The 21,888-nt window shown below is 40.3% G+C and overlaps 1 protein-coding gene across 2 annotated transcripts in view; it reads left to right on the forward strand.

Annotated features, from left to right (window-relative positions):
- LOC140349331 (A disintegrin and metalloproteinase with thrombospondin motifs 20) overlaps positions 1-21,888 on the forward strand; it is a 66,748-nt gene that overhangs the window by 9,926 nt on the left and 34,934 nt on the right. Inside the window, exons 4-14 of one of the 2 annotated variants that reach the window (XM_072435625.1) lie at positions 2,526-2,761; positions 4,384-4,467; positions 5,063-5,187; positions 5,265-5,305; positions 5,581-5,686; positions 8,463-8,609; positions 11,763-11,904; positions 12,164-12,268; positions 20,492-20,637; positions 20,715-20,896; positions 21,480-21,616. In XM_072435625.1, the coding sequence (XP_072291726.1) occupies positions 2,526-2,761; positions 4,384-4,467; positions 5,063-5,187; positions 5,265-5,305; positions 5,581-5,686; positions 8,463-8,609; positions 11,763-11,904; positions 12,164-12,268; positions 20,492-20,637; positions 20,715-20,896; positions 21,480-21,616 (1,451 nt within the window). Of the gene's footprint in view, positions 1-2,525; positions 2,762-4,383; positions 4,468-5,062; positions 5,188-5,264; positions 5,306-5,580; positions 5,687-8,462; positions 8,610-11,762; positions 11,905-12,163; positions 12,269-20,491; positions 20,638-20,714; positions 20,897-21,479; positions 21,617-21,888 lie in introns of those variants that run through there. The other variant, XM_072435626.1, reaches the window with a different exon arrangement.

A 21,888-nucleotide genomic window follows, 5' to 3' on the forward strand; every position in this document is an offset into this window, starting at 1 on the left:
CCTTGAAATCCCTATGAGATCATTTTGGAGGGATGTACTAAAAAGAACTCACGCAGGTCACTCACAATGAAACTTGTTACTATAGTGAACCGTTATGATTGCATGTGTAAACACAGGCTGACATGTACTGTGAAAAGGATTTAGTTTACAAGAGCCTGGACTTGATTAAACATGCCACAGCAATAAAAGTGATTTTTGAATAATGTTCATATAGGCTTTATAAACATGGTGGAGAATTATTTTTAACTAGGTTCATCAAACCCTGTATAGCTTGGTTTTATAGCTATACAACACATGTGTACACATAATTAAAGACATGCCAAATAGCATGTTTATTTAACTGCACTTGTTCAGGTACATGCCAGATGTGGATATACTCAAGTCATACTATACTCTACTCTTCTGTCTGCCCTTGATAGATGCAACGTTTGTGTCGGCAAAAGCATCAAACCTAGTGCCTAGTACAGTTGGTCTATTTGTCGTAACCTCTAAAAGTTATCATCTTATTTCTTTTAATGTAAATACTGCATGAAAATACCTGCATTTGTTTAATGAAGCAAGTTTCATACAGATTATGTTTGAAACTGTTGTGACTGATCATACAGTAACTTATTCAAAAGGGGAACAGCCAAGTCCATATTTTCACTTTCAGCTCCTCTTCTCTGTTTCATGTCTCAGAAAATCACACCATTTCTGAGGATGGAGGTACTTGTCTGCGCTCTACTAATCCCTTTGATGTCTGACCGTCTGCAGTGATGAGTCTGTTTAAGGGGTTTAGTGTCAGCTTTTGGCCTCCAACAGATTTTTCCTACAAAATACAAAGCAGTGTTCTGGTCCAGCAGCCCAAACAGGCTGGTTAAGCAGTGATTTGGACACCAGTGCTGGCACGGTGCAGGGGATCACGGTGGCAAAGGCCCTGTGCCACTGTGCCACTGTGCCAGGGTGTCATGGCCCGCTTTGCGTGTTTCCTGGAATCAACACTTCAATATTCTCAGAGCCCTATACCTCTCAGAGTTAAACAATCAGTCCGTTGTATGTAACGAAATACAGATGGTACTAAAGACAACACTTCAGGGTTATCCCAAGCTGAGGAGGTCGACTTGGATCACTGACTTCAAAGTGTGCCCAGGTCATAAACACTGTGAATTAAAAACAGTGTTTATGACAGTTTTTAATTCACTGTGACTGAATCTTGATAAAGATCAAGATTCAGTCACCATAATATGCTTTGGTCTTTTTAATCAAGGGGTAGTCCTGTAATAATATTTAAACTACTTTATGCTACTGACACAGTAACCCTAATGCTGGATAATCCCAAACAAAATCATTCTAAACGTGACAGCTACAATAAATAACAGCGTGAAACACCTTTTTAGTTAGTGTGGGCCAATAATGGTTATGACTTTCTAAGATTCAAATCTTATCCCAAAGAAAAGGTTCCCCAAAGTCCATACAAAACATATTGCTTTTTCATAGATATATATCATATATTGAAGTAAGTATGGTAATTACTGTGACAGACAGAGTTTCAGAGCTAACTCGGTCAGTAAATTCATTTGAATTTGGAGTTTGGAGGAAGAAATGTGACTATGTTTTTTCTGTACCATTCATGTTTGGAAAAACGATATTGAAAGCCAATTTAAGACAAAATAAAAATAAAATGTAATATCTTGATCGATCAGAGGTATAACTAAATTTTCGTTTCCATTTTTTGGTTATAATCTTTTGTAAAAGGTTATGCAGTTATCAGGATTGCTGGACCCTATACAGCAGATTATGTCCAACAGACTTCTTTTCTATCCATATGACAGTTTTTGAGCTGTCACTCTAGAGCGCTGCCCCTGCAGACGATTACTGAATGAGTCATTAACTTAGCCACCTGAACCTTTTGCAAGCACGGACTGCTTTTCCCTCCTTCTGTGAAACTTGCTCTTACACATGTTGCTGCACCATCCTCTGTCTTCCTGTTTTAACGGTACTCTGTCATCGTGCTGGAATCTCCCACTGATGCCAGCTCCACACGTGCACTTCAGCAGAGAGCGGCGTTTCGTTCTTAACAGCTCAGGGCACTTGGAATAACCCTCCTCCTCTCCAGTTGTTGAATAATGGCTAGTCTCTGCATAGTCTCTGCATAGTTCATAGTTGGGTTTTAAATATACGGTATATATATGTATCTTAACTGCATTTTAGTTCAATGTGTAGTCCAACTTGTCATAGGCACTTTGACATTGTCATTATAACGGCAGTTGCAGTCAGATATCCAGTGTGTGTGGAGTACAGTTTGACCTAAAAAAACAAAGCTAGCCAATAAAGCACTGACCTTGTGTCTCTTGCTGCAACTGTTTTCCAGGATTGTGGCATGACACACTTTTCCATACACGTCCAATGTATTTTGTTATGTCATTGGAATTTCCCTAATCTCCAAGCCACTGTTAGCTGCAGATATGCCATAGACCTGTTGTATGTAAATACTTAATGCCCTTTATAACACATTTCTTAAGTTATGTTTGTTTTTGTTCCAACAGGAGATACAAGGAAGCCCGGTAACATGGCTGCGGACCAGGACTACTTTAAAGACATGATCAATGTTTCTGAAATCAAAAATAACAACATGACTGCGGAGAATCCCAAAGGCAGAAGCAGGCGGAAGCGGTTCCTATCCTACCCTCGATATGTGGAGCTGATGGTGACGGCCGATGCTAAAATGGTGCGGCATCATGGACACAACCTGGAGCACTACATCCTCACAATCATGTCAGTAGTAAGTAAAATAATGTTTTTACAATTCACCTCTAACAATGTGTGAATGGATAATCCAGCCCTCTTTTATTAACATTTTGTTGCTGGCATTTTTTATCTTATTACTAGTCACAATCTAGTATTGTTCTAAAATCAAACCAGGATAGGTAGGGCATCCAGTGTAAAGTCTGTTTAATTATATGCAAAACGCTGCATTTTCTTCCTTTTATGGCAACAAGATCTTAATATTTTGTCACATTTTACATGTTTTATGGTTAATGGTCTTCCTGATGTAGCACTTTACTCCAGGCCTGGGGCAGTAACACAACACTTACACATATGCAATATATATATTTGAATGTAACTGGTTTTATACTTGTGTTTAGCATTCCGGTTTCCTGACCATTTTGGTAATAAACCCTGAAATGACCCCAATTCATTGCTGTGCTTTGTCACCAACCAAAGGGATGTTGTAAAGGGGTTCGGGAGTGAGTCGGCTCTTTTTATGACTCTAATATCTACTTGTGTCTGGACCACATATGGTAACACAAAATGGAGTCTAACCAGTCTGCGATACAAAAAGTCCATTACTTATTAATCCGTATAAGTAATGATTGTCACTGCTGTTATGCCCGCAGTAGATAAGGTACAATCTGTGCCACGTTCACCACTGACCACTGTCCAGCCTGCAGCGAACAGACTGGGGTTTTACTAGCTCCCCTCAGGCTTACACGAGCTAAATGTTTATAGTTTGCTAATGAGATCCTGTCAGGAGGGCTCGCATGGCCCCAGGAGACCGCTGACCGAGCAGGACAGTGGAGCTTGAGAAAAACACTCGGAAAACACTGTTTGAATGTCCTCACTGTTTCTGGAGATGTGAGCTCTAAGTTTAGGGGAAAGTAATGTGGCTTGTGACAGGAAGGGCACAGGCGTAAAGAAGATTGTCAGACGAATTGGAGAAGAAAAGATCAGTTCTTTGCTTTTGTACGTATTGGCAACTGAACAAACAATCTTTCCAGTCATCTTTGTTGAGGCTGTGTCATAGGGCAAATGTCATGAAGACGATGGCTTCCCAAATGCTTTTTAACACAAGTTTGCATTGTGAACCATTATCAAAGTAAATGTACTTTAAAATGTTGGTTAAAATGTGTATGTATAGTGGATTTTACTGTGTTTAATATTTATTTGTGTGTTGTTTATGATAAGAGCACGGAATATGATGGCTAATAAGCTATAACCTTCACGAATTGTTAATTCCTGGGGCCAATGTGCATATAATTACTGCCATATTCAATATGCATTCAAATTGTCCCTTTATTGTCCCTTTATTGCCATGTACATTCTTGTGTCAATCTTTTTCTTTTTTTTCCCAGCCTCCATTCCTCTCACACACTGTAATGTCTAACTTATAATTTAAACCATAGCATAAATTGGAAATTAAGGTCTAAATCAGATGAATCTTTCAATCTACAATATCCTTTCAAATACTGTATTCTTATAACTTATATCTGTGTTTAAAGAATTAATGTTTTGTCCTGCAATGTGACAGTTACATAAATCATAATTAAGTGTAACACCTAATGCACGATCTGATGTTATAGTGGCGATTTGCATTTTTCTCTTTGCTTTCTGTCTTTGTTACAGGTCGCAGCAGTGTACCGAGACCCGAGCGTAGGAAACCTTATTAACGTCATGATCATCAGACTGATCGTGGTCCACAATGAGCAGGTGAGCCCCGGTGCGGAGGTCCAGGAGCGAGCGCAGGTGTGTGCCGGACACTGTCGGCCTTGTGTCAGTCTCAACTCACAGGAGAGGCTTCATTAAGAAAAAAACACAAATGAAACTATAGTAACTCAGTAAGCCACCTGCAAAAGTTGTGTGACCCAGGAGAATAGTAAGGCACTGATTCAGAACAATATATTATTACAGGCTGAAAAGAACACAAATAGAGAACACAAATAACTGATTGTTTTATGTGTAATGAAGCTGATGTTGAAAGATAATCTACATTGCTGAAATGTGCGTTATAACTGAACTAGTGTTTACAGGAATGCAAAATACATATGGTTATGCTGAATAAGAGAAGATTAAGTAGGTGGCCATCCAATATGAGGACTTTAATAGTGAATAACTCTATCAGCACATATGTGTAAGTGCTGAAAGCTAAAGCGCTGCAATAGTAATAGCCAATAAAGGAGTAAAATATGTTTGCATGTTTCTTTCTTTTTTCCCCCTCTTGTAACATACTGGCTGTGACACGCCTAATAGACTAACAAAGTGGTAGTTTCAAACACATTGTTGTTCTTATGTATTTCTACTTCAGGAAGGCCCCACTGTGAGCTTTAATGCTGCCACAACGCTCCACAACTTCTGTGTTTGGCAGCAAAGTCAAAATTTGCCGGACGACAGTCACCCTTTACACCATGACACTGCTCTCCTCATTACCAGGTACAACCACAGTCTTTCACTGAGAAAATGTGTAAAATGGCAAGAAAATAATAGCTTTTCTTTTTGCTATTTTGCAGAGAAGATATCTGCCGTGCAAAAGATAAATGTGACACATTAGGTAAACTTATACTTTTCATTTCTCACCAAGTCTCTTTCGATTAACTTTCCACTCTGTTTAGCACAGCTCATAAACTGAGCCCTAATGAGTTTATGGCAAGCTGTCAGCTAATAATATTATAGTGACAGAGCAGAGTGGTAGAAAGGGGAGGAGGGCAGTGAGATGGAGGGTGCTAATCTGCCTTATGGAACTGAAGTTTTGATGGTTTAATCTCCTTTAACACATTGTTATTTGGCGGCATGTGTTTGTGCCTGTGTGTGTACGTGACGGTGCAGGGCTGGCCGAGCTGGGGACCATGTGCGACCCATATCGGAGCTGCTCCATCAGCGAGGAGAATGGCATCAGTGCCTCTTTCACCATCGCCCATGAGCTGGGACACGTGTAGGTTACATTCATTTAAACTATACACACATGCAATGTATTGACATCATCGTTATAGTAATACAAAAAAAATTCGAATCAAAATATGCATGGAAATCCGATTATCTATTGCACTATGACCAATTATTAGATAGGTATACTGTATTTTTGTTTTGGATACGTTTAGCTCATTATGTCAAACTATTTTATTAAAAGAGTGTAGACATTGTTTGGTCACATTATTCAACATAGTAATCTTTCTATATTTCGCAGTGCTAATGTATTGTCAAGGCTCTCACAGTCAGTAACAAAAGGGCTCTTATGCAGTTTTCTCTTCAGCCGACACAGGTGCATAATGGGAAAGAATTGACTTTTAATAACTGGCCTTACTCTAATACCTCTCTGTACTGCTCAGTTCAGCAGTTAACCCTGTACGCCTGCGGTTTAAGGAAAGAAAATGCATAGTTCACAGTGAACACACATCATTGACTAGTTATTGATATCTGCTGCATTCAATTTACACATATTGTAAAACTTAATTAATAATACAAATATTTAATCTATCAAAAGGAGTGTTTGTGCCTATGCGTGAAGAAAAAAACACACACGCAATGGGATCTTTGTCTGGCTGTATATTTGACTGTAAAACTTGTTTGGCCTTGTTAAGTTTTCATAACTAAAGCTAGGAGTATCCCTCACTATTCCAATGGAAAGTCTGACAAGTTCTTTTTTTATCCTGCGCAAACATAGCTTAAATCTGCTTGCCAGACAGTTTTCCTCTCAATTATATAACAATATATTTAGTTTAGTTTAAGGAGTACGACATCAAACACTAAAGACACTAAAATGTTGAATCTTAATAGGTGAAGAAATGTAATTTATTAAATGAGATTAAGGAGATTATCAGGCAACACATGTGCCACTGGAAAGAGATCACATATGCACTTGGAGAATGGACAATCTACTGTCTTTTTAAGTCATGTAGTTGTATAGATTAGGGCTGTTGTCCTCGTTTATTAGTTGGTTAATAGCGGGTTATAGGGATCATAAAGGATATATAATGGACCACAGCAGAACGGAGAAGGCATGGAGTGAGTTAGATGGAGTTTTGGGAATTAATTGTGAATTTAATCTTCCTTTTTTCATACAAATATGTAATGTACTTCTTGTGGTCAGAGCAGTTTAAGTCAAAAATACGTAATTTTGACCTTTTGCTAATTCCACACCACTCTCAGTCGACTAATTGATGCACAGATTAAATTTTTAGTTGAGCGTGGTTTTGTGTAAGTAGATTATTGCACACATTTTCCAACATCATATCTAATAAAGTAAATATTTCGTTATGGGCTAATTCATTTGGATTACAAAAGTGACAAATAGAAGAATGATCCATCTGAGTTTACAGGGGAAAAGAGCACAGTTTTGAATGATGTGTTGACATCCTGAGTTATGTGTTGTTTTTGAGAGCAAACAATAGAGGGTTTATTTGGGTTCTTTTGATGTTTGACATCTTTGGTTTACAACTTAATGACACTAAAAGGATTTGGTTTGTCCCAATTTGCCCTGAGTGCATTTCAATCCACATAATCTAATAATTAGTGTATACACCAAACAGTAGTGGAGGAAGTCAAAATACTGGCTGAAACTTTACTAACTTACAGCCACAACAAAAAGCATGTTTTGGCCCTTGTATACACATTACTGTATTTATTATCCAAACCACATCGCGGCACATTGGTGATGTCCTGCACGGCCTGATTACTCTGGGGAGCTCATTTTGTGCTGGAGGCTTCATTATTCAGGGGGTGTTTGCTGTCAGTCTCTTGGCCCATGCTGAGTGGGCCTCATGCCAGCCGTGCCAGGTCTTGTTGTGCACATGTATGAATTGACCCTCAGCAACAGTGCAGCTCTGCCCACATCCTGTAGTAAACATCCCAGGCCTAATGTAGAAATGTGGCTTTCTTTGTGAATGTGCATTTTTGTAAGTGCTTAGTGTACTTATGTATGTAGTGAGTGTTTATTAGGCTCTGGACTATACCATTACGGGCTTGAATAAGACAACATACTTTATTAGACTGCCAACTGCGGCTCACTAAATCCATCAGTCCATTAAAAGGCAGATGTTACGTTACAGGCTTAATTTGTTGCAGCTGTTTTCTTTGTGCTAAAAATGTGTCTTTGTTTTATCATTAGTTATGTGTTTTTGTCTGACTTTTTCAGAATCCGAAATCTGAAACCAAAAAGGTTTTATCACCACTGAGCAAAATTCACAAACCAGGAATGTGCTTCAGCGAAATGGTGTAACGTAAAAACATGAATAAAAATAAATTGGCTGATAAAGCTTTCAACACATACTATATGCGGTTCTTATCACCTCGATGTTGTGTGTTCTCTTCCTGGCCGAATGTCTCTCTCTCTCTTCATGCTACTGCAATTTAAAGGAATCAATAAATTAAATTAAAAAAAGAAGCTGACTTGTGATCATAACACATGTTTAATTAACCTTTTTACCCATTACTATTTATATTAATGGATAAACCAGAACGAAATATACAGTAGTTTAGAGAAACTTTTTTGGAGTCTTGGCGAGTGTGCTCTTTTTCACACACATATCCATAACGGCGTTGGTGTGTGGCGCTCATTAAGATGTGGGGTAAAAATGGCTGAATGTAAATCTTTTGACACTGATCCTTCTTGATTTGGGCTGAGCCACTAAGCAGCTGATAATCACTTTGTGTGTGTTCCTTCATGCCCCGCCCTTCATCCTTAACCTTCTTTTTTCCTTTCTTTCTGCCAGGTTCAACATGCCGCACGATGACAACCCAAAGTGTCGGGAATCGGGTCTCAAACACCAGTATCATGTCATGGCGCCCACGCTGAACTACGACACAAGTCCCTGGTCGTGGTCCAAGTGCAGCCGCAAGTACATCACAGAGTTCTTAGAGTAGGTATACATTTAAATATACTCAGTCAAAATATTAGGACCATTGTCAGGTGGATTATGGTGTGGTTGTTATTTCAGTGATACAGTTTAACACTACTGTATTTTCCAGACTATAAGTTGCACCGGGGTATAAATCGCACCAGCCAAAAAAAATGCATAATAGAGAAGAAAAAAACATATATAAGTTGCACTGGAGTATGAAATGCAGTTGCAAGTGTGAAAATAACAAATAATATCACATATAAGTTGCTCCGGAGTATATAAGTATAAATGTAAGGATAAGTCGCACCCCAGCCAAAACTATGAAAAAAAGGTGCAACTTATAGTCCAGAAAATACGGTAATATCTATGCCAGATCATGCCCAAAACATCTCTTATCAGAATCTTCTAAAATGGAGTCAAGTATGAAACGTATGTAAAGTGAACAGGTTAATGGTTGATGTATGTCAGAAGTGAAGACTGATGTAAGTGGTCCTGTTCACGTACACTGTCGCAATTCAGTATTAGTTCTAAGCAGCATTATGCAGGTGTTTTGAAATGTTAGCCATGATTGGTGTATAATTAATAATATTATTTAAAAGGACTACCTAAACAAAATTCACTATCCCTTGCCGCGCTTTGTAGACAAAGTAAACTGTGAACGTGTGTTGTTGAAAGAGAATTTCCTGTTTGAATTTGCCTCAGCTGACCTGACCAAGGAGCTCGTAATATTTCTTCTCCATCTTACTTACGTCTTGTTGAATAACATTATGTCATCTCTGAGCACCGCAGTCCGAACTCATCGTTTACAGCCTGGGCACTGGACACATCTCGAAGGCTTCCATTGAAGAGCTCATTTATAATTACATCCTGCTTGAATTTGACCCTCGATTCTTCGTCTCATTTTGTGTGTTAAATGTCGAGGCATTCACAAAGACTGCGTTGTTGATTATCTTCGGGTGCGTGGTTCTTCAATGGCTCTCGTGTCTCTGCTTACATAGTTTCCAGCCACCATTGACCTTATCATAGACCAGATTGGAAAATTCATATCAGAATAATTCGAAACACCAAATATTCCTTTGTTTAGGCAGTAAATGATTGTAGATGTGGTTACAGAGTGTGGAGACTGCCTGTGGGAGTCGATCTCTCCTTCACTGTTGCTCTCTTCATGGTTTCTCTTTTTGTCTGAGGACAGGTGAGGACAGTTATCATTTCTGACTGTTTCTGTTGGTTAAATATAACATTTTTGGAAGCTACACAAAAATAAACTGAATTGAACTGCAAAACATTAGTTCTTTAACAATTAAGTAAAGATAATGGGAGATATAGTGGTGGGAAAGACCCTTGAAAATACAGACCCAAGTGCTTTTGAAGTCTGTTTTAAGCCAACAATGAGGAGCATTGATTCAAAGTACCACTTGTTCCTCCTCTGCTTAGCTCCCTGGTCAAGTCTGTCAGACTGTCCATTCACATTCAATATATAATTCATTCTGGACCACTCCAGCACGGAGCTCTTACAGTGACGACCATTCTACAAATTATCACTTTTGGTTCTTCAAATTTGCAAATTTGGCACAACATTTTATTTTTTATTTTGTACATTTGAGACCAACTCTATTCTAAATATAATCATGCACAGCCATTTTCCTGTAATAGCTCCACGATGTCCAAGATTTAGCTGCCCACTCTGTATATTTATTACTGCTTGATCAGACGTTATACTGTCTTTGTCATTCAAGATTCAGCAAAATTACCATCCTATAACATATGAGTAGGTTTCAAAGAGCATCTTTTTTCATTGAAAGCGTTGTTTACTCCTCACAAGATAATTGGACAAATGAACTTGTTCTTTAATGTCTACAAACTAAGTGCTGAATATTGACTGAAAGGACACTGACCTTTTCTTCCTCTCTTCTACCTGTCTTCGTTTCAGTATGGTTTTCAGTCATTTTGAAGTCATAATTACTCAGATGACCAACTGTTGAAAGATTTCTCCATGTGCTCGAACTGTGGTTTTTATAGAGCCCCTCCCTTGTTATCCACCAGATTTACATCACTGGTGAAATGGAAGCAAAACACTGGTACATTTTGTGTAGTATTATTGCCCTGTGACATCAGCCTGTAGCTGTATGGAGCAGGTGTGCGAGTGGCTTAACATGGGATAATGGTTGTCAATGGTGTCATACAATGTAGTAAAGAGCTTTTTGAACAGGTCTGCTTGTCTTACTTCGGGTCTGTGTGATCTCCACCTGTGCTTTTGTTGTTTCACAGACAGTATACACAAGGTTTCTTCTAGTTATGAAGTTCAAATTGTTGGCAGTAGTTCAGAAAGCATAGAGAGGTAGTATATTGTTCATGTCCAGCTTCCCGTGTGCATAGTGATGTGTCAATCAAGATACTTTCATCTCTAGTGCTAATATCAAGTGTGATGGACACTTGTGTTATCTAACTTAACATACACGCAAAGATGACCATTTTATGTTTTTTAGTATTGATTCAATGCTTAATCATGCATTATGAAGATGATTTCTTTGCCTGGAATGTTCCACAGTGTGACATTAAGGATTTGCGATACAGTGGCTGAGTGGCTTGGCACTTTTGTGGCACATTTCGGTGTGAAGTTGACATGTTTCTTCCCGTGTCTGGGTGGGCTTTCTATTTACTGGCTCTGATTTCTCCCATCAAGGCAAAAAAAAAAAAAAACATGCACTACATGTAAAATCATTCAGCTGAGTTCCGGACCAAGCCTAGCAGAAAATCTCGAGATGGGGCCTCGGGTGACCAGCAGTGACCAATGCTCCTGCATTTAAGGCATTGAAGGATGGGCCAAATGCAGTGGATACATTTCCATACAAAGACAATCAAATCTAAATAAACCTTGAACTTATTTAATTACAGGTTCTACTGTTACTTTGAATGAAGTCGCCTCTCTACAGATCTGACCCTTTATTTGGCTTGGTGGCATCACTTGCTTATCTCCATGGATACGGATAAGCTTAATGCCATACTGTAAAACATTCGTCGTGGAGACATGCTGGTGTTAGATACTTTGCTTATGTTGTTAGTGTTAAGCTAAAAAGCATTGACAAATGTTGTCGGTTCTATGCAAATAATCATTATACAGAGACAGTTTAGACAATTTAACTTATTTTACATCGTTCTCTTTTGTTGTAGCACTGGCTATGGAGAGTGCCTATTGGACGAGCCTGTGGGGAGGATTTACGAGTTACCCACTCTACTTCCTGGTCAAATCTACAATGCCAATAGACAGTGCGAGCTTATGTTCGGACCTGGATCGCAAATTTGCCCATATATGGTATGTCGACCTGCAACTAAACCCTCATAAAAACAGTCAATGTCTAAATACAAATTAAACCCTTATTGTGGACTACTGAAACTGGATTGCACTCCTTTCTGGAAAGCAGTGAAGTAGTATTTAACATGTCAGTCTGGTACTGAAAGTGAATGAACATAACAATGCAACAGTAAATAGCTGTTTGGTTCTCATTTGTAGATACAGATGTGTTTTAGCAGGTAATTAAAGTCAAAGACAATTTGCTGATTTGTCATTTCAGAAACAGTGTAAGAGACTGTGGTGCACAAGTGCAGAGGGGGACCATAAAGGATGCCGCACACAGCACATGCCCTGGGCAGATGGGACTGCGTGTGGGAATGGGATGGTAAGTTGTTCAGAGTCAAGTTTACAATGAAATCTATAAAGAATGTATTTGTTCTTGAGATTGAATCTGTTGTTTATACTTTGATGATAGGTAGAAAAAAATGTGCTGCTCCATGCATCTCCATCTCCATGCATCATTGAATTAATTTCTTCATTTTGGAGATGCAATGATGTTGACATGTTGAATCTGGGTAATATAATTAAGACCACCCATGTGAAACCTGACCCGGCTTATGAAAAAATATACATTCTTCCATGTATTCAATATAGGATGAAATGTACTTCCAGCTGTTCTCAGTCTGTTTTAATCACATACTGTACCTAGTTACCTAGTTACCTGTTCTTGTTTGGTTCTGTTTTAGCCTAGTTTTATTATTCAGTATAAATGCAGTTAAAAGTTTTAAAATATAAACAGTAAAACACAGAAAAGGAAATCTGACTGCAATTTCTAATGCCTGCCTATCAACAAGACTCATCCCCACTTTAAACATAGCTGGCACACACACAAAAAAATCACATTAAGTGATTCGAATCTTGATGCTGGTTCTTTTCTGGTTTGCGTCCTTTCACTGAGCTGGAATAATTAATCATGAATTACGTTCTGGGGCTGTTTTATGCTTATAGAAGCACATGTAAATGTGGTCAGGTGACGGCCCTGGTTCGAAACTTGAAGCTTTACCCTCAGTGTTGTTACGGGCCCCAACCCCCATTAGCCTTCATGTTCTCCTCGCCCTGGGATGCTATGCTAATTAGGGGCAAAGACAGCGGGTCAGTTGCTCAGGATGCATGGAGAGTAGGGCTTTAGCAGAGGGGGCAGGAGGAAAAATAGGATAGAAGAGAAACAAATAGTGTCTTGAGAAGGGAAAGGTGCCGACTTTCGGGCTTTGAAAGAAGATGCCTGCTGTTCACAGTTGAGTCCCCTTGTTTTGAACTTTTGACCCCAAAACCTCTTAAAAAGGTGGGTGAGTGGGTTAGTGGACTGGCCGTAACAGAGCCAGCGTCCAAACCAGACAACTACTTCGTTCACAAAAGAGCTCCCATCAGTGATTCTGCAAGAGGAGGGAGGGCCCCAAAGAGGTGTACTGGAGGTGAGGTTCTGACCTAGGCTGTGTTCATACATTGACAGAAAGAATTTGGGAACCCTTTTCAATTCTTTTATTATACCCATTCATCTGGAGTGCACTTGGACGCTACGCAGCCCTTTTTACATCTATCAATTTTTACTAACTCAAAAGGACAAATGATGAACAAAGACAGCATAGTGAGTAAAATTGCTCTATAGTAACAGTAACAATTAATGATTGGAAATGATTAAATCAAACCAAGACAGAACCAGATCTCTGTCATTCCTTCATTCATTTTCTACTGTTTGTTCCTGTTTGGAGTTGCTGTCTCAGTCATAGTATTAATTCAACAAAAGCCCCGAGAGGACTGAGCCCCGAGAGGACTGAGCCCAGAGAGGACTGAGCCCAGAGAGGACTGAGCCCCGAGAGGACTGAGTCCCGAGAGGACTGAGCCCTGAGAGGACTGAGTCCCGAGAGGACTGAGTCCCGAGAGGACTGAGTCCCGAGAGGACTGAGCCCAGAGAGGACTGAGCCCCGAGAGGACTGAGTCCCGAGAGGACTGAGTCCCGAGAGGACTGAGCCCAGAGAGGACTGAGCCCAGAGAGGACTGAGCCCCGAGAGGACTGAGCCCCGAGAGGACTGAGTCCCGAGAGGACTGAGTCCCGAGAGGATTGAGTCCCGAGAGGACTGAGCCCTGAGAGGACTGAGCCACGAGAGGACTGAGCCTCGAGAGGACTGAGCCCTGAGAGCCCTGAGATGACTGACTGAGCCCCGAGAGGACTGAGCTCCGAGAGGACTGAGCCCCGAGAGGACTGAGCCCCGAGAGGACTGAGCCCCGAGAGGACTGAGCCCCGAGAGGACTGAGTCCCGAGAGGACTGAGTCCCGAGAGGACTGAGTCCCGAGAGGACTGAGCCCTGAGAGGACTGAGTCCCGAGAGGACTGAGTCCCGAGAGGACTGAGCCCTGAGAGGACTGAGCCACGAGAGGACTGAGCCTCGAGAGGACTGAGCCCCGAGAGGACTGAGCCCTGAGAGGACTGAGCCCTGAGAGGACTGAGCCACGAGAGGACTGAGCCTCGAGAGGACTGAGCCCTGAGAGGACTGAGCCACGAGAGGACTGAGCCTCGAGAGGACTGAGCCCTGAGAGCCCTGAGATGACTGACTGAGCCCCGAGAGGACTGAGCTCCGAGAGGACTGAGCCCCGAGAGGACTGAGCCCCGAGAGGACTGAGCCCCGAGAGGACTGAGCCCCGAGAGGACTGAGCCCCGAGAGGACTGAGTCCCGAGAGGACTGAGTCCCAAGAGGACTGAGCCCTGAGGAGACGCTGTGAGTTTGATCCCATCAAGTTCCTTTTATATGCTGAAGTGGAGCATGCCTTGGGCCAATTGCTCTGTAACCCTAGTGTATGTGTGGTCTTTACTGGGCTCCTAAACAGTGGTTTGGGATCTGGAAGACAAACTTATTGTATGGATTGTAGCCGCATAGCAATTTCAATGAAGCAACAAAGAAATGTATTTGAGACACCGACAGCTTTGTTTGTGGTGTCAGAAGCCTGTTTAATGTGCACTGTTTGAAGTTGAAAGAGAAAAGGACTACAGCAACAGTCACCTGCCCACACAAGTGTCTTTTATGTGGTCCTTTCAATTTGGCAAGTTTGTGTTTGTATTTAGCTCCTTCTCATAACATCCTCTGATAAACTCTACAGCCTGACATGTGACCCTAGGGCACACACATCTGAATGTGTGTGTAGCTTCAGCCTTTATAGCAACTATGTGCCTTAGAAGGTGAATGCTGCCTGAAGAACTATGACAGACAAGGCAAACACTGAGACAAACAGACAAATAAGCAATATTTCTATTTATAATGCATTCACAACTCACCAAACACTTGAGTTCCGTAATAACACGAGAAGAATATACAGACTGGCCTTTTACGAAGTGTACGAAGAGGATCTATTCTTCTATTGTATAAAGTAATGACCGCATGGGACAAATTGAGGTCACTGACTAATGTCTTTAAATGAAGAGTGAATCAAATAGTTTGTTTACGTACAGTTAATTGAAGCAAGGAATGGTCCTTTTTGGCTCAAGTCGCCCCAGTCCCTCTCTCTCCCTGCGATGATCGTCCTCTCACTGGGCGCCAGAGTGAGTAATGCAGTCACATGACCTCTTCTTGGCGGCGTGTCTGTCATCTGGCTCAGTGGTCCGTGCACTAACCAGGGCATCCCATCACTTGTTGCCTATAAATACCGCCACCACCCTCCCTCTCCCCACTCTCTTCCATCCTCCCGCGGTCCCCCGTTTCTGATGGTTCCGCTTCAAAAGGTCCCGCCTGGGTGTCCCTTTGTATTCGCTTGACATGAATGTGAATGACTTTGGTGTTGTGTTTTGTTTCCATATGCTTGTATAAGTATTCATATTTGCAAGAAGTGCAAATAGCCATGTCAAGCCTGTGCAGTGTGTAACTTAAAAGCTAACTAGTGTGAACATTCGGACAATAACAACAATTACAACAATAACAATTTTGTGTACGGGCCAAATTCAAGATATAGGTTAGGGTTACACTTACTGGTGTATTTGAATAGTGAGGAGAGGTGAAGTTTAATCAAGAGTTTTCTTCTCAAATTACGAAAAAGTATTCATTTTAAGATAATATTCAAAGCCTACATTTTTAAGAAAAAAAATTAGTGGCGGCTGATGTGAAAAAACAACTACAAAAAGCCCTCCCAGTTTTTTCTCCTACTAATGGGATCTTAATTAAGTGGTTTAGTGTAAACGGGAAGTTGTTTGTGATTTTCCAGAACATTCCTTGGAAAAACAGAACGAAGACCTGCTTTGGGTTCAGCCAATCACAGTGAGATAGTGAGGTCATGAGTGTGTGGCCAAACTAGTGAGTGTTGGCTGGACACTCCTGGCAAAAGGCACACTTGTTATTCTGCTTTAGTAACTTTGATAGTGGTGGGTTGATCGAGGTCCAAACATTGAGCTAGTCTAAATGGACTGTGTGTTACATTGTAGTTTTTAAAATATAAAAAAAAACATATGTTCAGTTTTATAAACCAAGTACTTGCATTTCATAACAAAGCAGATTAGTGTGGAATGTCTACTGATCTATGCTGTTCTTGCATTTTAATTGACTCACATTGCTAAATGTGAAAGTAATATGTTGTATTGTAAGGCATGTGCTTTTTCTGTTCACTACAATGAAAACATCGCTAAAGCACAAACAAACAAACAAACAAACAAACAAACAAACAAACAAACCCTAATCTCAAATGAACTGCAATTCAATCTGTATCTTGTTTTCAGTCAACAGCAGTTTGTTGTAGAAAAACAGTGTGTTCAAGTTGTGTGAATGGAACAGCTTCCAGAGCCAAAGCTACTAATTCATTGTAATGACAGCCTTCATACGGAAAAGTGTTGAGTATACAGAGGTGTAGGAAAAAAACTAGGAGAGCAGTGTACAGGAGCGTGGGGAGGTTGGCTGGGGTCATGGTTGCATCATGTTACCTCCTTTGCACCCTTTTCACACCCGTGCTTCTGTCAACTCTCTCCCCCATTATGTAAACTAAAGAGGAAAAAAGAAACACAGAAAAATGCATGCCCTGTCAAAAGTGTGTAAATCACTCTGTAATAACAACTGTCATTTTACCTATTTCCATTTCCTGAGTCCGCCTCGAAACTATTCTATAAAGTTACTTTTATTGCTGTTCTCTAGAGTATTATTATTATGATATAAAGTAGGTGTGGATGATGCCTTTGTGTGCTGGCCTGTGTGGTCCTTTATATTGACAAGCACAACCAGATGTTTCTGATTCTACAAATTAAAGTCATGATTTGGTATTGTGGTTTAGACAGGAGTCTTGCTGCAGGGTGTTAGAGATAAAGTCACTAAGCCCTGCAGAGGTCAAGGCCAAAGGGAACTTTGAACCCAGAGCCATGAGAAAAAAGGGAGTAAAACATTAAAGGTGATGCCTATTGGAAATGGCTGTGTCAAAATGAAAGAGCGGTGTCTTTTTAAACCTGTACCTTCTCATTCATGCAGTGATGTATGGCTTGGGTTCAGAAATGAGGTGCTCTCTGCTACAGTTTCCTTACAATTACAGGGCGCTATCTTCCAAATTTTCAGTGAAATAGTTTTCAGCAGATGCTGAAATCATTTTCACATAGTATTCACAAGTTATCATAAAACAGTAATAGTGTTATACTGAAGAGATTACACCTTTTGCTAATAAGGGTAGTCTGTGTGTTTGTTTTAACTGTAGTAAAACGTATAATCCTCTAAAGCAACAGCAGGGGGAGATGTGTGCAGAAAGATACAACTGGTTCAGCACATATATTGTGAGTTTCAATTTCAAAACTTTACCTTGGTTCACACTTGAAATAGAACATTGTAACTAATCACAAAATAGCTACTTGTTTGTAATTCTTATGGTCATTAAGTGTCATCCCTGCTTCGACAGTAGTCACAGCCCACATAACAGTCTGTAACAAAATACCACCAAGTGATGCACAGAGCAGCTTTATTTGTAAAGTTTATAGCTGATTTATGGCAGAACGTTGTAGTATTGACATCTCAATAACAGTGAAGCTTTTGATCAAAACCAATATCTCTTATTTACATTATAAAATTAGCACATTCTAGTTGACACTGGCTAGATTGGATGCAACCTTCTCTACATGACTGGGCTTCAGAATGGCTTGAAGAGGGCTTAACTTTCGTGAATTGTCCTTTCATTAAGCATATTATTTAAAAAGTTTCCATCGATCTGTATTTGTATCACAGTATGTTGCTGTGGGTAAAAACTCTCAAATGTGATATATGTAAGCAGATCTGCACCTCTGTACTCGAGGGTGAGTCAGCGTGTGCCTTTGTGAAATACCTAATTTGAAACACATACTAGTCACAGCTGGACAGGTTTCTCTCACAAGACCTTCAAATGTCTCACCACAATCCAAATTGAGTGCAAATTTTGAAAACATGTCTTCGAATGGGGACCAGTTCCGCTGCACTTACTCGCTCTTACTACATTAGCTTTGCCAACACTGCCTTTCACCTCGCCTTGTGTTTGTGCACTTCGGAAAGGAGCGACTAATTGGAATTCAGAGTGGCCCCCAGATGCCTCCAGAGCATAATCATTCTCACACTTTTGCACACTTTTGGACACACACACACACACACACATACACACACACACACATATATATCATTTAGCACAGATGTTTTTTTTCTCTGACACACCCACTCCCCCTGCTCCAAGTCCTTCTTTCTTCTTTTCACCCACATCACCTTTTCAGGGCAAACAAAACTATTGTAAACACAGGGTGCCAGTGGAGGGAGTGGAATGCCTTTGGGACTTACTCAGGCTTTTGGTGCTCCCTGACAGACACTTCGCCTTGTGCTTGACAGTTCCTCAGGTCCTGCCGCCTGGTCGCACTGCGGTGGTCCTCCTCTCATAGCCCTTAAACTTTCTCATAAGAGGATAAGGGGGATGGGTGGCAGAGACGTATAGAAAAAAAAGAGGTATAGATGAGATGCTCAGGTCTGGTGTGACCGCAAGATAGAGGGGGAAGGGACTGTTTTAAGAATGTTTAAGTGGCACTTTCTTATGAAACATTTTTTTATAATTTCTAAGCATTGAACTATTACTAAACTTTGACCAAGTGGTTTTATTACAGGACATATGATGTGCACACGGTCTTAAGTCTATAACCTGCTCATTACATTTTGAACATTGTATCCACACTCCTTATCCCACTTTAGGCTTTGCTGTCTTTTTAAATATGGCCTAAAGAAAACAAAACTGACTGAAAAAACTGTAGTGCTTAAATCCTATGCCAAGCTAATTTGCAGATTTGCCAATGGATCAGGCTACCAGGCTATTACTTAAAGTGTATAAGAGTGCATTATCTAAATGTTTCTGACTTGTTTAGTCTGTGCCCCGCAGCTGTTAACACCTGTCTGTCATTGTGAGCACATTATACACTTTATCATTAGACCAGTGTGTAAACTAGGCCAGGGCAATAGAGCCAGCCATGCCAAACTCTGTCTGCTTACATGTGTTTGTTGTTAGAATGACTCTGCGCTTTTAGAGGTATATTTTCTTAAAATATTGAATTCACTATGATCCATTGTTTATAGAATTTTTAAAATAAATCTTCCAATAAAGGTTGTTGTTTTAGTATTTTGTCTTTTAGTGCTGGGGTGCTCAGTTAGCATAGCCATAGGGGATCACAAACTATTGTGTTCTTGTTGTTGTACATGCCTGAATAAATGGAGAGGGCTGAATCAGGAAAAGTGAAATATAATATAACGTGAAAAATTTAAATCAGGGATAAAAAGGGTTGTCATCTGTCTATGCATTTATGTATTTTTAACTACACACTCGATGACACTATAAATATTATGTATAATAGCATACAACACACATTTGTATTGTTAAAAATACACAAAATTCAGTATATGTTTGATGACAATGTAATGGAGCCAGTCGGAAATATTGTCGTGTTATCACAGGTCTAGAGTTTCCTTATCAGAGTGCTATTGCTCCTTGTGCAAGTGCTGCCTTCCCAGACAGACGCCGGCTTGTCCTGCATTCTTTCAATCAACAGAACCCCCATATCTCCCTTTGTAAGATTTGGTTTCTCTGTAAAGGAAATGATCCTGTGCTGCTTCAGTTATGAAAGAGTTTGCTCTTTTTGGCAAAAGTTATAGTTTGTGGTTGCAGTATTGGCATACAGTATTTCTGCAAAAAGGATTTAGGAATTTTAGGATTTTAGTTAGGAAGTCTCACTTGTAACTGTGTGTAAATGTGTGCTATGCTACTACTAGCAAGGATAAGGATTTTGTGTCAAGTACATACTTTCACTGACATCCTTTTTCACATTTTAACACGTCTATTTGTGTCTGTATCAGTGTCCCTCCCTAACTATCCTGTTTCTCTTTGGACAGCTGGAGGAGTTGGACTCTTTCCCCAAAGGCAAACAATGGCTGAATTAGGATGTCTTCTTAAAATATATCCTGAGCTGTAAACAGAGGATTAGGAAGGCAAAGGGGAACACTGCTCCCAGCTGCTGTTGCACCACCACTGCACAACTACAATCTGTGTCTTCCATGGCACAGTGCCACCCTTGCCTAATGAATACATTTGTGTGTTCACAGTACTGCCGCCATGGGATGTGTATCAACAAGGAGTTGGACCTGCAGCCTGTCCATGGGGAGTGGGGCCCCTGGGGGCCATACAATGTCTGCTCAAGGTCCTGTGGAGGGGGTACACGAAGTACCATGAGAGAATGCAACAAGCCTGAGTAAGAACCAAATACAAAAACATTTCACAACATAAAATTTGAAGCTTTCATCATCTTGTACATCTCACTTGTTTTAGGCCGAGAAATGGTGGTAAATTCTGTGTGGGACGCAGAATGAAGTTTCGCTCCTGCAACACTGAGCCGTGTCCACGAGGACGCAAAGACTTCCGTGAAGAGCAGTGTTCTCTATTTGATGGAAAGCACTTCAATATCAACGGCCTACCTCCTACTGTGCGCTGGGTGCCCAAGTACAGTGGCAGTGAGTATTTCAGGGCTGTTCTGATAGTTAGGAGTCAGACTTGAGCAAAAGAGGGGAAAAATCTCGTTGGCATGACAGAAATATTTGAACGTTTAAAATGCGGTAAATATTTAAAAGTCTTAACCAAGGTTTCAACCCTTTTTGAATGTGTTCATGCAATGTACAGAATGTATAAAAAATGTTGAATAGATTAAATGCACACATTTGCTCTCACGCACGTTCCTCTCATTTTATTAAACATGCTTTGGATTTATGCACATTAATCTGAACAACACTCTGAACTTCTTGGCAATTTCTCCACTCAATGTAATATCTCAGTAGTTTCTGTGATGATTTGCCCAGACCCAAATCTATGCAACTCCAAGTGCTGCAGTCATTTATTTGATACTGTATAAGCAAACAGGACAACCCCTGCAGCAAGTACGATGCAGTCTTTCCAACAAGAAATTAGGCTTTTTTACTTTTGTGAAACATGTGATAATATTAAACTCGAGAAGTGTTATTTATCTAATCCACTTTTGTACATGAATCATATTGCCAAAACTCAAACTCTGATTGTTTTCATGTGTTTCTTTCTACTTAGTTTTAATGAAGGATCGGTGTAAGCTGTTTTGCCGTGTTGCCGGGACAATGGCGTACTATCAACTGAAAGACCGGGTCATCGATGGCACCCCTTGTGGACCAGATACATATGACATCTGTGTACAAGGCCTCTGCAGGGTAAATATTAGTACAGATATAGGGGTCTAAGGATCATGTAACATTGTCTTTAGAATTATATTTCCTGGATAGCAAAAGGTAAAATGGTTTGTTACCAGATTGCAAAAGAAAAGCAATTTTTGATACCTTAAAAGAACTGGATTTTTATATATATTTAGAAATAAGGACTTTTTTGAACCAGGGAATTTGACAGCAACACCGACCATTATAACCTTTTAATTCAACTTTTTATAAACGCATGTAAATCAGAACTCTCAATGGGAATACTATCT

Source organism: Eucyclogobius newberryi, unplaced genomic scaffold (assembly GCF_026437365.1).
Source record: "Eucyclogobius newberryi isolate DKJ021-1_F unplaced genomic scaffold, fEucNew1.0.hap1 SCAF_7, whole genome shotgun sequence".
NCBI lineage: Eukaryota > Metazoa > Chordata > Actinopteri > Gobiiformes > Gobiidae > Eucyclogobius > Eucyclogobius newberryi.